The 14,939-nt window shown below is 34.8% G+C and overlaps 2 protein-coding genes and 1 non-coding gene across 3 annotated transcripts; 2 read left to right on the top strand and 1 right to left on the bottom strand.

The window, feature by feature from the left end:
* Nucleotides 1–286: 286 nt before the first annotated feature.
* On the top strand, nt 287–3,183 carry LOC109022021 (cytochrome P450 705A22-like). Its single transcript, XM_019004795.2, has 2 exons — nt 287–1,177; nt 2,499–3,183. The coding sequence occupies exons 1-2, from the start codon at nt 287–289 to the stop codon at nt 3,126–3,128; spliced, it is 1,521 nt and encodes a 506-aa protein (XP_018860340.2). The 3' UTR covers nt 3,129–3,183.
* Nucleotides 3,184–6,785: 3,602 nt separating this feature from the next.
* Nucleotides 6,786–6,870, top strand: TRNAM-CAU. The gene is given in 2 exon segments: nt 6,786–6,823; nt 6,835–6,870. It is a non-coding gene; the product is annotated as a tRNA-Met (tRNA).
* A 514-nt stretch (nt 6,871–7,384) lies between these two features.
* Nucleotides 7,385–14,165, bottom strand: LOC109022023 (chaperone protein dnaJ A6, chloroplastic-like). The gene is made up of 8 exons (XM_019004800.2): nt 13,965–14,165; nt 11,956–12,115; nt 10,813–10,954; nt 10,587–10,644; nt 9,326–9,368; nt 8,843–8,891; nt 8,675–8,755; nt 7,385–8,590 (listed from the first exon to the last, which is right to left on the bottom strand). The coding sequence occupies exons 2-8, from the start codon at nt 12,060–12,062 to the stop codon at nt 7,736–7,738; spliced, it is 1,335 nt and encodes a 444-aa protein (XP_018860345.1). The 5' UTR covers nt 12,063–12,115; nt 13,965–14,165; the 3' UTR covers nt 7,385–7,735.
* Nucleotides 14,166–14,939: the final 774 nt, after the last annotated feature.

Raw genomic sequence — 14,939 nt, 5'->3', positions numbered from 1 at the left:
TTGTATTTTCGTCCAAACAATCGCAGGCCATGCTATATATATTATATTAAGATCTGGTTTGAATATACGAAGTATTTTATTTTATTTTATTTTATATTTTTATTATAATTTTTTTAAATTTTTACATAAAATATAATAAATAATTTAATTTTTTAAAATTTTAAAATAATAATAATAATATTAAAAAATAATATTATAATAATATTTTAAATAATCTCGACTCTGTCACCAAACGGCACCCAAGTCACAGAACATATACCACAAGCCAGCTGGTAGCTAGATAGCCATGGCTGATGTCCAATACTATTTCCTCTGCTTCCTTCTCTGTTTAGTCTCCACCTTCCTGCTCAAATCCTTTCTGGGCAAGCTCACCAGGTCACGTCTCAGCCTCCCTCCCAGCCCACCAGCCCTCCCACTCATCGGTCACCTCCATCTCCTCGGATCATACCTCCCAATATCCTTGCATAACCTCTCCACCAAGTATGGCCCTCTCTTCTACCTTCGCCTTGGTGCTTCTCGGTGCATTGTTGTTTCATCGGCCTCTGTGGCGACCGAAATATTCAAAAACCAGGATCTTACTTTCTCGGATCATCCAAAACTAGGTTTCGCAGATGAAATGCCATATGGAAAGTACGGGTTTTTCAGCGCCCCATATGGTGATTATTGGCGATTCGTCAAGAAGCTGTGCATGACCGAACTGCTCTCACCCAGACAGCTTGAACGCTCACGGGGTGTACGAGAGGAAGAACTTAACTGGTTTTTGCGTAGTGTGCTCGAGTGTGCTGAGAAGAAAGAGGCTATCGACGTAGGTGCTGAGCTAATGAAGTTTTCAAATAACACTCTATGCAGGATGGCTATGAGCACAAGGTGTTCGGAGAAAGGTGATGAAGCTGAGGAGATTAGAGAGTTGGTGAAAGATATATTTGATTTGGGTTCAAAGATGATTCTTGGGGATGTGTTGGGACCCCTAAAAAAATTGGCTTTCTGGCTTTATGGAAAGGAGGTCATGGATGTGTTGGTGAGGTTTGACAGGCTTTTGGAAAGGATGTTGAGGGACCATGAAGACGAGGGTAAGAAGAGAGAGCATGAAGATTTAATGGATATTTTGCTGAAGGTACATAAAGATGACAAAGCTGAGGTCCAGATGACCAGAACCCATCTCAAGGCTTTAGTTGGAGTAAGTTTTTGCCTTTGTCTACTTCGATTCAGTATTTTTTTTTTGTTATTTTATTTTGCTTGTAAAGAGTGCTGTTGATCAGAGTTTGGTTTTAGGTCTTTTCTCAAACCCATTCATGCTAAATCGCCCATTGATAAGCCATGCATGTTGCCCAAAAAACTAAAACTGATAACCAAAAGGGAATTTAACTATATTATATTAATTAACTTAGTTATTTAATATTTATCAATATTTTATCAAGTTCTATGATAGATTTCTTTTTATCAGTACTCAACTGCTTTTTCGAAAGATTTGGGAAAGAATAATTTTATTTGAATGTTTTTACGCAACACATCAGTCACATGACATAATTTAATTTAAAAAATAAATTTAAAAATTTAAATCTTACGTATACTTACATTAATGTCTTTGAAGAACGTGCAAAAATATGCATGCTGCAAACCATTTCAAGAATATCATAATTAAAAATGGTCATATATAGTTCTAGATATTTTGTAATTTTCATTAATTAACATACGCAATATTGTGATAAAATGGTTTGAGAGATGGATAAAGAGTTTTTTTTTCTAATGTTCTTGGAGTGATACGCAATCTTATATATAAAAACTCAAATTCGTCCTGAATGAGCGCTAGCTTGTGATTCCTCTACATCAACCCTGTTTTGTGGGTTCTCCACGCGGCTATATATCTAGCCATGATGAACTCCCAGCAGATAAAGGTGCAACTATATTAATTTCTGTCTCATTTGTTTTTACTGATGAGATGAGATGAAATGAGTTATGATTAAAGTTAAAAATTAAATAAAATATTGTCAGAATATATTTTTTTAATATTATTCTTGTTTTGAGATTTGAAAAAGTTGAATTGTTTATTTTATTTTATATAAAAATTTTAAAAAATTATAATGAGATAAAATAAATTGTGAGAAATTGTGAAAACAAACAAGACGTACACCTAAATGCATGGAGAGTACGTACAACCTCCCTTGTCTCTCTCACCTTGCCCACTTTGCCCATTAAAAAAACCAATTTGCATGAGAAGTACTAAAACATATTACTTGCGTGACAACTTCAATTGTGACATATGCATTAATGTCAATTAAATTATAAAGTCCAAATCAATCAGTTATGCAATGTCAATTACAAGGGTGATATTTATTTATAAAGCTCAAATCTACCAATTAAGTATACAATGTCACTTAAATGATTTGCAATGCAGTTTATTATAGGCATCCAAATCAAAAGCTTATTTGCAATAAGTTAATAAACTCTCATGCACCTTGTCTCTTTCATCAATGACTCATCAAATACATATGTGGCAGGATCTTTTCATCGGAGGCACCGGTACCTCATCAGAGGCCATTCTATGGACGATAGCTGAGCTCATCAACCATCCAAATGCATTCAACAAGCTCAGAGAAGAGATAAAATCGGTTGTTGGCAGTACTAGACTGGTTGAGGAATCGGATATCCCAAATCTCCCCTACTTACAAGCAGTTGTCAAAGAAGGGCTAAGACTAAACCCACCAGCGCCTGTTGTAACAAGAGCACCCCGCCAAGATTGTAAACTAGAAGGCTTTGATATACCCAAAAAAACTATGATATTCATCAACCTATATACAATAATGAGGGATCCAAATATATGGGAAAACCCAGATGAGTTCTGGCCGGAAAGGTTCTTAGTTTCCTCTTATAAAGAAGGTAAAGAAAATGTGGAAGAAACTTTTCAGTTTCTTCCTTTTGGGGCGGGGAGGAGAGCATGCCCTGGCTCAAAGTTGGGGTTGAGTATGCTGCAGAGGACAATTGCAGTCATGGTTCAGTGCTTCGATTGGAAGGTTGGTGGAGATGGAGAAGCTAAGGTCAATATGGAAGTTGAAAAAGGTGCTTTCCTACACATGGTCCATCCACTTGTATGCCTTCCTGTTGTTCACTCCAACCCATTTTCTTCTTAATTATTCGACATGCTTCACTACGTATAGTACATGACTAGAAATTGGACCGAATAAACTTCTCAAATTGTATCATGTGCTTCGGCCTCACACCAATATTAACTGTTTAAAAGCACGTACGTAGATGTGGATATGCATGCATGCGTTTTTTTTTTATACTCTACGCTCTGTACCATGTTATATATTGTCCATTTCGACCATAATATATTCATGTACATTAATGAAGTTTTTGGTTGCGTACGTGCCATTTGCATGCATACGATGATCGATTACATCTATATAAATATATATATATATATATATATATATATATATATATATATATATAAACAGACACGAGTATCATGGACGTTTTCTTAATTCCTAATTGTATTGGTAATATATATAGATTTCCTTTTACTCATTTATAAATTTGTCAGCACATATTCGAAGGACATTATAGTACGCGTGCCAGTTTTTTAAATTAACTATTTTTTTAAAAAATAATGCTTATCGCATGTTTAATATATATAGATTTGTCATTTTTATAATAAATAGATTAGAGAAAACTTCGACCGATCCAAATTTGAGAGATACATTATCATACATATATATATATATATGTATATATATGTTTATTCTAATGTGAAAATGGCTCGGAAACTCGTCCAATATTAATCTTCGATCAGGTCCTGCATGCTTCGGGAGCAAGAGATGATCAGTGCATGCATATATGCATGTTCTAGCTAGCTGGCCGTATCTAAAGGCTCAAGAGTCTGTAGAATATTCTTACAATGCTCAAATATTGGTCAATACTATACAATAGATGCCAGCACCTATCACTTTTAAATGTGATAAAATATGGTAAATATATACTTAATTAGGAAATGAATGCTATAATTGGGAGATAGAGATCATGATAGATATAATTAAAACAAGAGTAGTAATGATATATACTACACTTTCATTTCACTTTTATCTCACTACGTAAGATATGACATATTGATTATCATTAGATGATAACGAATTATCCAATAAAAGATTATTTAATAATAATAAATATGTCACATCTTATATAGTGAGGTTAAATAGAAGAATAGTGTGTATAGAATTTTATTTGTAAAATAATATTGATATTCAACTAACCTTTTCTACCATCTTTTTTAATTAGAAAAAATAAATGTGAACTGTGATTTAATTGCCTCCCAAAGTTGACTTTCCTACAAACAACCCACAGATGGATTCTGATAAGGTTTGGGTTCGCGCGGAAAACATCCAATCTGGGTTGGTGAAAATTACAAAAGATTTGATATTAAGATATAGATAAATTCTGAATGAAATTCTTGTTACACATCAACTTAATTAATATGTGATTTTTTATTTTTGCTTCTCTATCTTAATTCTTAGTTAATATGTGTGTGTTTAAATAAAATGATAAAAATGACAAAATCATATATTGATTAGGTGAAAACGTGTAATGTAGTACTTCCTTATAGATTTTTTTCTAAAATATATAGAAACATGAAACGAAATCATATGAGACTGAGGCTGAGTTTGGTTCCTTGACCGAACTCGGTTCAAATTTATACCTCTTCTAACATCCAAGTACATAACGTACTCTCAAATCACTAAACTCATATCAACTCAAAACTTCTTTATACGTGAGATCTATAATCTTTTTCAACTCAATACCTCTTTACAAACGTGACCCACAATATTTTTCAACTTTCCATAAATATATCTAAACTCATCTTAACATCAAAACACATTTAAATTTATTTTAGGTGGGCAATAAAAAACTCACTCTACCATCTTAATTCAGCTCAACATCCAAATAAAACGATAAACCAATTCTATAAGAGATGGATCCGCTAGCCTTACTTAGAAAAAATCCAAAGACAAGCCAACTAATTGAGTGCGTAAGATAAAAAGCAATATTGCTAAGCATGGTGCACATGAATGGATTTGGATTATTTCTTGACTGAACTTTACGACTTAAAATAATATGTAGAGAGATAGACACATAAAATAGGTTTAGTTCATATCATTTATTGAGCATTTAATTATGCCCAAAAAATTTATTTGGACAACTTATATAAATGTTGTAGAAGTCAATTCATGCATCATGTATTTATCACTCTCCCACTCTAGATCACTCTAGAGTTTGGTAAAATAACTCGAAGAAATCAATTAAATTTGAGCGCGCTAGGGTAATATTATATGCTCTTGAAAGTTGTGTTTTATATGTTTTTGAAAACTGTATAAATAGTTACAAAAAAGATTGTGGATAAATAATTACTCGATCGATAAGTAATTAAGATTAATATAACATGATATTAATATCCACTTACACTTGGGCTTAAGATATAAAATAATAGTAGATCTAACGGTTCATGATGTATTAATTGCAAGTTAACATTCTTTTTTTATAGTTTTTTTCAATTCCCTTGTAGAATATATATAATTGCACAACAATGGCAATATGGAAATTGGAGAAGGTGCTAGTTTCCTACACATGCCATCCACTCGATCGTATGCCTTCCGTTGTAATTCGCTTGATCAACGCGCGGTACCTATTTGCTTAGCTTCTTAATTTGACGTACTTCACAACTTACACTAGTGCTTGGATCTAATAACCTTCTCAAATTGTATGTGCTTCGATCGGCTTAATCCACACCATTTATTACTGCTACCTTAAAAGCACGTACGTACGTAAGTGCGCGCGTGTAGACATGAGGGATCATCGCATGCATGTGTTTTTGCTATTCTACGCTTTGTGCCATATATCATGTTGTTATCCATTTGGACCATAATATTGTTATGATCCTAATTAGGCATAAAATTATATCTAATGAGTTATCTATATAAGGAATCCTATGTTTTGCAATAAAAATCATCAAATGATTTCTGTTGATGTTTCATCTTGTATGAAAACTTGGTGGAAGAAGGAGATGATTAACTCAACTACTTCAGATGCAAAACTTGTAGGAGGATTTTTAAACTCAAAATGATCTGTTCATTTCATCTATTTCTTTGTGTTTAAATAAAAAATACACGATTAATGGTATGAGACATAATTATTATATTTAAAGCCAAATATAACTTTTCAATGTGTTGGTAATTGTTGTAGACAACTTCCAACAGTTATAAATATTAAGTATTTAACTATTTCCTATATATGTCTAACACACCATACAAGACACATAAATGTTTAAATTTGAAATTCAAAATAAATAACTTCCCACTATAGATTTTTTCCGGCACACATGTCATATGCCACCTCAGTTGCCAAGTCAGGTCGCCACATCATCATATGTGCAATTTGCATTAATAGCATATGCATGCATACGATGATATGATGATACGAATAATATATAAAGCTAATAACATATAAACTAAGAGAGTAAGGTCTCTCAAATACTGCGTTTTTTGACAAAACTGAGTAGTACTTCTGATTCTGGTATAGTGGAAAGGAAGTTCATACATATTGGTAATTATGATGTCATAAGAAACTTATATCCATCCGAATTTGATTTCTGAAATATCAAAGTTAGGCTCAATTACAATCACGAGATTTTAATTAGGTGGTGGTGATGACATTAATAATGAGTCAGAAAATGCAGCGAAGCCAACGTACACGCTTTTAATTTTATATGCTATATAGTAAAAGCCAACATCAAAGGGGTGGTGGCGCAGTTGGCTAGCGCGTAGGTCTCATAGCTTCTGAGTAATCCTGAGGTCGAGAGTTCGAGCCTCTCTCACCCCATTGCAATTTTTTTTTTTTTCTGAGCAACAAGTCACGGCTTCTTGGGAAAGTCTGTATTGTTTGTGAAGTGAACTTGCCATTATTAACCTTGAAGATGGCATCAATCGGATTGATGTTTTATCTGAAAGAAATATGGAGTCATTTGAAAACATCTCGTGGAGTTCAGCAAAATCGAAATATGGCCATAAAGGAATGCCTAGAAGAATTCCAGAAGAAGAAAGATTAATGCAGTTACACCCAGATGATCCATAAAATCTTGAAGCTAGATGCTTTGTAATTCACAGTAGAACAATTTCTTTTGCCCCCGATGCTTAAGGACCCGTTTGGATAGTGAAATAAGATGAAATTAATTGAGATGATTTGTAAATAGTAATAAAATTATTAGTTAAAATTAGATAAAATGAGATACTCTGAATCCAAACGGGCCCATGCCAAAATTACTAATAAAAACCTTTCAAAAAATTTGGTTGAATAAGATACAATTATGTGGATGGTTTTGATTCGTCACAAATCCTTGAAAATAAAACTAAATAGAAAGAAAAAGACTGCATTGTAACTAAAACTTATGTTCAATCCCAAAGAATAAAGTTTTATGTGAGAATACAGACGATGAAAGAGAGAGATCCTCAAGTTTCACCTCATTTTCTACCTCCTGTGTTATGTGGGAAAATTTTATCACAATATAATTTTACCTAAGACTACAAAACAACTGCTCGCCCTTCACAGAGTTCAACTGATTGAGAGCTGCTGATTTTCCCTTCATGCCAATCAAAGGATCACACTAAGTTGCACCCACAAAGGGAGAATATAACTGAAGAGATCAGTAATAAATAGATGGATGGATGCAAAAAGATGCCGCAGACAACTATCTCCTACTGCTGGCAGTCTTGCCCTTGCTTAGATCGGCGAGTTCCTCAATGAGCTTTCTTTCATCAGCATTCAGTCTCTTTGGGATTTCAACCTGCACACGAACCAACTGATCACCCCTCATGTTGTTTTTATTTAAGAGGGGGACACCTTTCTTGGCCATTACTAGCGTTGTGTTTGGTTGGGTCCCGGCTGGTATCTTCAAATCAACCATTCCATCCACTGTTGGAACCTTGATTGTAGTTCCCAAGATTGCATCAACGTAAGAAACCTTGCAGGTGTACAAAATGTTGGTGTCATCCCGTTTTAGAACAGGGTCAGGCATAACATCAATAATGACAAAGAGGTCACCAGAAGATCCGCCTCTCCTTCCAGCATTACCTTCATTTCGAACCCTCAAACGGCTACCAGAGTCCACACCAGCTGGAACTTTCAGACTGATCCGCTTGGTTCTTCTCACCCGACCATCCCCAGAACATGTGTTGCAAGGGGTAGATGTTTCCCCAGTCCCACCACAAGAAGAGCAGGTCATCACCTGCTGAAAGACACCTAAGGGGGTCCTTGCTGACGAGACAACCTGACCTTGCCCACCACATGTGCTACATTTGGATGATTTGGTCCCTGGTTTAGCGCCAGAACCATTGCAAGTTCCACAGCTCTCTAATCGGCTTATCTCAATCTCTTTTTCAACCCCAAAAATTGCTTCCTTAAAGTTTAAGATGAGGTTGTAATATTCATCCTCACCATCAACAGCTCTATTCCTAGAAGCTCTGCTCCCCATGCCACCCATGCCCCCCATGCCACCCATGCCTTCAAACAGAGACTCAAATAGATCAAAAGGATTGCTGAAATCCTGCCATAGAGAATATGCTACCATGAGAAGGCAGAAGATATGATGAAAAAATTGCTTTCTACCACTCATTGGAGATTTACTTACCCCCATGCCCATACCAGCACCTTTAAGTCCAGCCTCTCCATATTTGTCATATAGAGATTTTTTCTCATCGTCTGACAGAACCTGCAAAACAAGTTTAATTCCTATAAGATTAAAAACCTCTATTCAGGGTGAACCACACATTTCAATCATGAATTTCAAATACTTTACCTCGTACGCATTGCTGATGTCCTTGAATTTCTGTTCTGCCCCAGGCTCTCTGCAGCATAAAATAGGATAATTCCAACAAAATTAGTAATACTGAACGCAAAACAAATAGCTCATGGAGTCAAAGTAACTCTCAATCAAACCTAAAAGAGTGCCTAATTTAAACAACCTTAACGAGGAATTGACTATGAAACACTACTGTTATTTATTTTTCTATCTCCTACACTTTTGTTATGAAAGACTTGGAAAACAATGTGACCGACATGGTTGCATAGAGGAAAAATTATAAACGTAGCATGATGGATTTCAATCAAATAACATGTGCAAAAGATTCTTGAACAATATATGTATCATGCACACATAGTTCATAGCTTATCAAACTAACAAGCTATTTGTTTGTAGGAAAACCTACCTTGCTACAGTAAAAAGAAAAAAAAGGGGGGAACACAATCAGGAGAGAGGGGGGGGGATGGAAAATCAACTCACTTGTTCACATCTGGATGATAACTCCTAGCAAGCTTCCGATAAGCTGAAAAGTGAAAAGCATATGAGGAATACATTGTGGGACAGCAAATAGCAAAAGCCAGAACTCAATTAACTTTGGTAGCAGACCATAAAATAAATTCCGGAACTAAAATATTTGTTTTGGTTTTAGGTAACTATAAATCAGATAATACTTCATGGATCACCAAGTTCCAACAGAAAATTCCTCTACAATTTCAACAAAATTTACCCCATACTCATTGCACGTGTCCTATTTATAAAAAGCAATACTTTCCATTCACCAATATAATAAGAAAATATCACATGATAAATCACACGTATTAATAGAACAATCAGTCTTAAACTTAAAGAGAAAAAATAAATAAAAACAATCAAACTTAAGAGCAAATGGGCTTAATGCAGAGGTTCACAGCCAAGTATTTTCATCATGAACTCAGGAAATTATAGTTGAATCCACTTCGGACCATGTCAAATAAACATATATGTCTGTCTTAATACGTGTATCCGATACTGATTCTCCAACTATCTCGTACAGAATCCAATGTACATTGCTCAATCTGATAGCACTGATAAAGCTCCCCAAAACTTCTCAACCAGCTTAGCTGCTAAAGGATTAGAAAGGAATGACATAATAATACTCAAATCATGAACCCTCTGCTAACACACATACTATGTGATCCACCACAGGTCATCTTAAATTTTGTACTGATCAATCAAATAAGAAGTAAAAAATCTTCATTATCAGATATATACTCGTAATATTATCACAAACTCTCATTCAGTAAAGTCACTCCACCTGCAAAGTCTTCGTCTTACAAATACTCCTACTTTTCAAATCCAAAATGGGGAACCCAAACTTCAAACCACCATTAGTCAAATAAATAAGGATTGTAATATGATTGTAATGAGTTGCACGGAGGAATAGAGAAGCACTTTCTTTGCCTATAAACATGTAGATTTTGTCTGTCAGCCTCTACATTAGGTTAATCTTAGAGCCATAAAATGACTAGTTGTAAAGCTTTGCCAAGGGCCTGTGCACCCCCCGGGAATAGTCAGGACACTGTTCCTGGACACCCGGTGCCAAAAAAAAAAAAAAAACTAGCTGTAAAGTCACTGTAAAAGATGCTTACAAAATAAGAAAAAAATCCATCATAAAAGTGGGAATGAGGCAAAAACTGTAGAAAGCATATAGAAGCAAAGAAACTCCTAAAATATCTGCCAAAAAGGATAAAAGTGTATGTACCGCTTTTAATTTCAGATTTACTGGCATTTCTTGACACCCCAAGAAGTGAATAGTAATCCTGCGCATTGAAAAATATTAGTACCTTCTTCATTATAATCATAAAAGCTAACAACAGAAACACTGATTCCAGAAATATTTTTTAAAAATACGAATGGATATCGATATTTAAAATCCCATTAGCACCAATTATCATATGGAAGCAAATGAAAAAAAAAATAGTACTCACCGCTTCTGCTCTGACTATGAAACGTCCTCCCCTACGACGGGGTGACACTTGAGATAAACCAGGATATGATGGCAAATGGTAGGAGCCCTGAGAAAACAAGCTTGAACTTGGTGCCGATAAATAGCTTATCATGTTCGTAGTACTGCAAACAAGTTGAAATAAGCTTATGAAGCTATTCCACTTGGGTAACATACTAAAATAATAAAATAAATAAAAAGGACTGGTCAATGTTAAAATTGGAAGCCCCTTGGAATCTGATCCTCATAATAATATACAAGAAATTCTAACTCATCAACTCAGCTTTGTTTAACACCTCTTCATTACAGTACACAAAGCATGTTATTTAACTATGCAAGTCAATATATGACGGCTTAAAAAACATTTAATTTAGTAAAATTGTACTGCTTAGCTGTCTACAGAGACATGGACTGCATCACAATTGCAAGCAGTCAAAATGGGATACAAATGAATAAAAAATTTGGCAAATATTTGTGGGATACAAATTTTTTTTTTTTATTAGCACCGGGTGTCCGAGAACAAAGTCCTGACTAATCCCAGGGGTGCACAGGCCATCAGCAACGAGTTTCTTACAAGTGCACCTCAGGTAATTCAAAGGGAAGTTCCCCAAGTCCGATAGCCCCTAGAAATGGTTTGCACCCAAGAGTATTCGAACCTTAGATCTGGAGGGAGCATACCACCAAGACCAAGGCCTTTACCACTTGAGCCAACCCCTAGGGGTTTTGTGGGATACAAATGAAATAAGCAATGTAAGATTTTTGCTACACTTTGTCCCATCCAACCACATGCATATCCATCAGACATGGCAATGCCCTTTTTAATAAGCAAATAAGAATTTTATTGATGAGAACAACAATGCTGTTAAAAATGGGATAAGAAACTTTGCTGGGTTGGAGGGTGGAGAAGCTCCTCCAAGGACCAATATTGCCTAATATTAATTTAAAGAAAAAGAAAGGCAAGCTACTAGGGATATTGGATGCATCTTAACTCTCAAAGAAATATCTAGTAAAGGTTTTGTTATATAAACCAATAATTTAGGAGGTACAATTTACTTATAAAAAAATATATATATTTAGGAGGTACAATTTATTGAAGATTCATAGAACATATATCACTGATACTTACCAATACCGAGATGTTGGTATCTTGTTTGCCACATAGGACCTTAGTGTACAATGAGGGCGAATACCCCATTGGGCAACCCATGTACTTCCACAAGGTATAATTGCCATCAATATTGTAGGCGAAGAAAAGATCAATTTATGAGTCTATGCCTGATGGACCTCTGCCAGAAAAAAATTGTAGGATATAGTTAATAAACATCCAAAGAAACTATGAAGAGTAATAGGAGCAACTAGTTTGAGAAACAAAAAATTTGATTTCATAGGTTAACTTATAGCAGAAGAAAGAAAATATTACACCCAGCACAAATATGTATGCAACACAGCCCCATTAAACAGCATTAGATGGAAGTTTGGACAAGCATATGCCACAGCTACATATTTCATGGAACTCACTACAACTAATTTCTCGGTTCTAATTACAATATAATGAGTGATAAATTTCAAATTGACAGAGTTATATATACTGAGTTATATATACTGTTGCCTCTCAGAGTAACTAGAGCTTAGAAAAAAAGTATGAACACAGTTACACATGACAAAAAGATTTTATCAGCATAGGTAAGTACACAACTTGTAAACGTAAAGAAAGAAAAATACAGCATAAATCAAAACATAATATCATGGATAGTTGTACAGATAAATTTAATAAATCTTTTTGGACAGACACAACCCGGTTGTACGGTTACAATTGAAGCCGAAACTGCCTTGTGCCCAAGCTATTTATTCAAAAAAGAAATTCAGAAGTTTAGGGTATGTTTGAACACATCTTCAACAAAGCATGGCCTCAGCTGGCATTCAGTCCCCATTTATATATGGTTAGGACACTAACAGGAGTCCTCTTGGTGCACAAATTTACACCAAAAGCAAGAATTGATGAATCATTCAATAGCAAACTAAGACTTTAAGGATGGGGGCCTCTGGTTGCCTAATAAGTGGGGACACAAACATCTAAAATTTCATTATTTGACTATGATTAGCAAAAAATTCTAATATATCAGATATATCAAGGCATGAGAAACATATGTATTTTTTATATTCGGACCAGTTGCAATTTTATTTTTCATAAGAAATAAAAAAAGATTGAGATTAGTAGCAAATAATAACATATATACACCAAAGCTCCTTTATCTTGGCAAGATTCGAACCAAAGCTTATCCCAATCCCTGCTTACAACTCAACATTAAAACAAAGAAAACAAGGGAAATTACTGTAAACTGAGTTTAGCGAGGAAAGAAACTTGAAAACCTTATAATAGCACCAGGTTTAAATAATATCGATAGAACACCGTTTAGCTTAGTCAGCAGTTCCATATTCAGTTCCAAATAACTCCATGAACATTAAGTGGAGAGATTGTCGGAGCCAAGCTTAAAACAAATTGGATAATAGAAAGATAGTTATATAACTGATCTTTACTCCCCAACTTTAAAGATTTGTTTCTTTCTTTCCATAACCTCGCATATCATATTATGTCCTGTGTACTTAGGCTATGCCTATGTTTCTATCAATAAAATTTTTGCTTGCCTATAAAAAAAACCCCACAAATACCATTATCATCATATAAGCAAGAGTGGAAACATTTTCCCTGCTTTACTCAATGAGTGACCTAACATATGCACCAAAATGCATAATAACATTTCCACTTTTTTTCTATTGCCAATTTTGAGATCCCAAACTTCCGGGTCATTCTGTGGCGTCAATTTTGAAATTTTTATTTGGTCATAATTAATTTGGTCATGCCAAAGTCCAAAGCCAGTAGGGGTTTCACACAACACCAGCAGCAGCAACAGAACACACCTAAATAACAAAGGCAAACTTTGCCTAACTACCACACACGAAATCTGTATAAAATTAAAAATAACAATACGACGGGTAAAATTCTTTCTCAATTCAGGGAGAAGCATATTGATAACAACCGAAATATAGCCACACAAAAATCCTGCATTTACAAACTCTTATGCGCACTTAGTGAAGGATTAGGGCGTTTCTGAAGACTCATAAAGAAAGACGAACCTGTTTGGATATGCTCGTCTTGGTGAGTTCTCAGCCAGTCGCTTTGCTCTTTTCTTCGACTGATATTCGAGAGAGAGCGATGAGAGGGAGAGGAGGCGGGGTTTGGTGTGGAGTACTGGAGTGGTGCGGTGGAGGAAGATGAGGCTCTAGACCTCTCTAATTGGCAAACAAAATACCTGGTATTTGCGTGGCTCTCGAGGTGAGATTCCGTGCTTTCTTTGCTCTACTTGTTCAGTGTCAGGCACCTTCTCCACCGCACGATTCGTTGCTCGTGAATCATCGTTGTTGGACCTATTACTGATCTGCCCAATGCTTATATTTTATTTGAACCGAGCTGGACAAAGTCTTGCTTATAGAAGTTTGAGGAATATGGTAGAATTTGTAGAGAAATTAAAAATTAAAAATTTTTATAAATTAAATTTTGTTATATTAATTGTATGAAAAGTTTGTCATTTCCGTGGATTTGTAAATATCATATTTTTTTAAGAAAAATATATTTCACTCAATTTATTGCAATTTTTAAAAACGACATTCAAGTTATCAATTTCTATAATAGTCTTAAGATATTTAAAATCTTAGTCAATATATACACTTAGTTAACACTTGATTCATAAGGTTGATTACTTCACTTTTTTTGTCTATTTTTGTGTGAAATGATGACAATTAATGTCTAAATTGGAATGTTAGTTGTCAAGATCGGCTTGGACATCACCAACTATCATGAATTAAATTTATTCTTTTTATTTTTCTTTGTATCACATGTTAGTCACATGTATTTTATATTCCCTATGTATTGATATAAATACTTGTTTTGGTCACTGTACACGCACAATTTTAACTCAATTGAGGTATTTTTCTCTTGAGGCTTCTTTTGACCTTTGCTCTGTTAAGGTTTCATCCCTTTGTTGTGCTAGGATTTCGCCCCTTTGTATCCTCCTAGGGTCTGCACTTTACATGGTATCAAATGTCTTTTTT

The sequence above is a fragment of the Juglans regia genome, chromosome 1 (assembly GCF_001411555.2).
Source record: "Juglans regia cultivar Chandler chromosome 1, Walnut 2.0, whole genome shotgun sequence".
Lineage (NCBI taxonomy): Eukaryota > Viridiplantae > Streptophyta > Magnoliopsida > Fagales > Juglandaceae > Juglans > Juglans regia.
The sequence above is the reverse complement of the archived record's forward strand: the minus strand, read 5'-3'. Positions and strand labels throughout refer to the sequence as shown.

What these genes read in the sequence shown, in the direction of transcription:
- LOC109022021 (XM_019004795.2), top strand. Translation starts at nt 287, where the DNA reads ATGGCTGATGTCCAATACTATTTCCTCTGCTTCCTTCTCTGTTTAGTC. An exon ending in ATCTCAAGGCTTTAGTTGGA is followed by an intron (nt 1,178 to 2,498) that starts GTAAGTTTTTGC and finishes CATATGTGGCAG; the next exon opens with GATCTTTTCATCGGAGGCAC.
- LOC109022023 (XM_019004800.2), bottom strand. Translation starts at nt 12,062, where the DNA reads ATGGCAATTATACCTTGTGGAAGTACATGGGTTGCCCAATGGGGTATT. An exon ending in TAAATCTGAAATTAAAAGCG is followed by an intron (nt 9,369 to 10,586) that starts GTACATACACTT and finishes TTCACTTTTCAG; the next exon opens with CTTATCGGAAGCTTGCTAGG. An exon ending in TATCATCCAGATGTGAACAA is followed by an intron (nt 8,892 to 9,325) that starts GTGAGTTGATTT and finishes TTTATGCTGCAG; the next exon opens with AGAGCCTGGGGCAGAACAGA.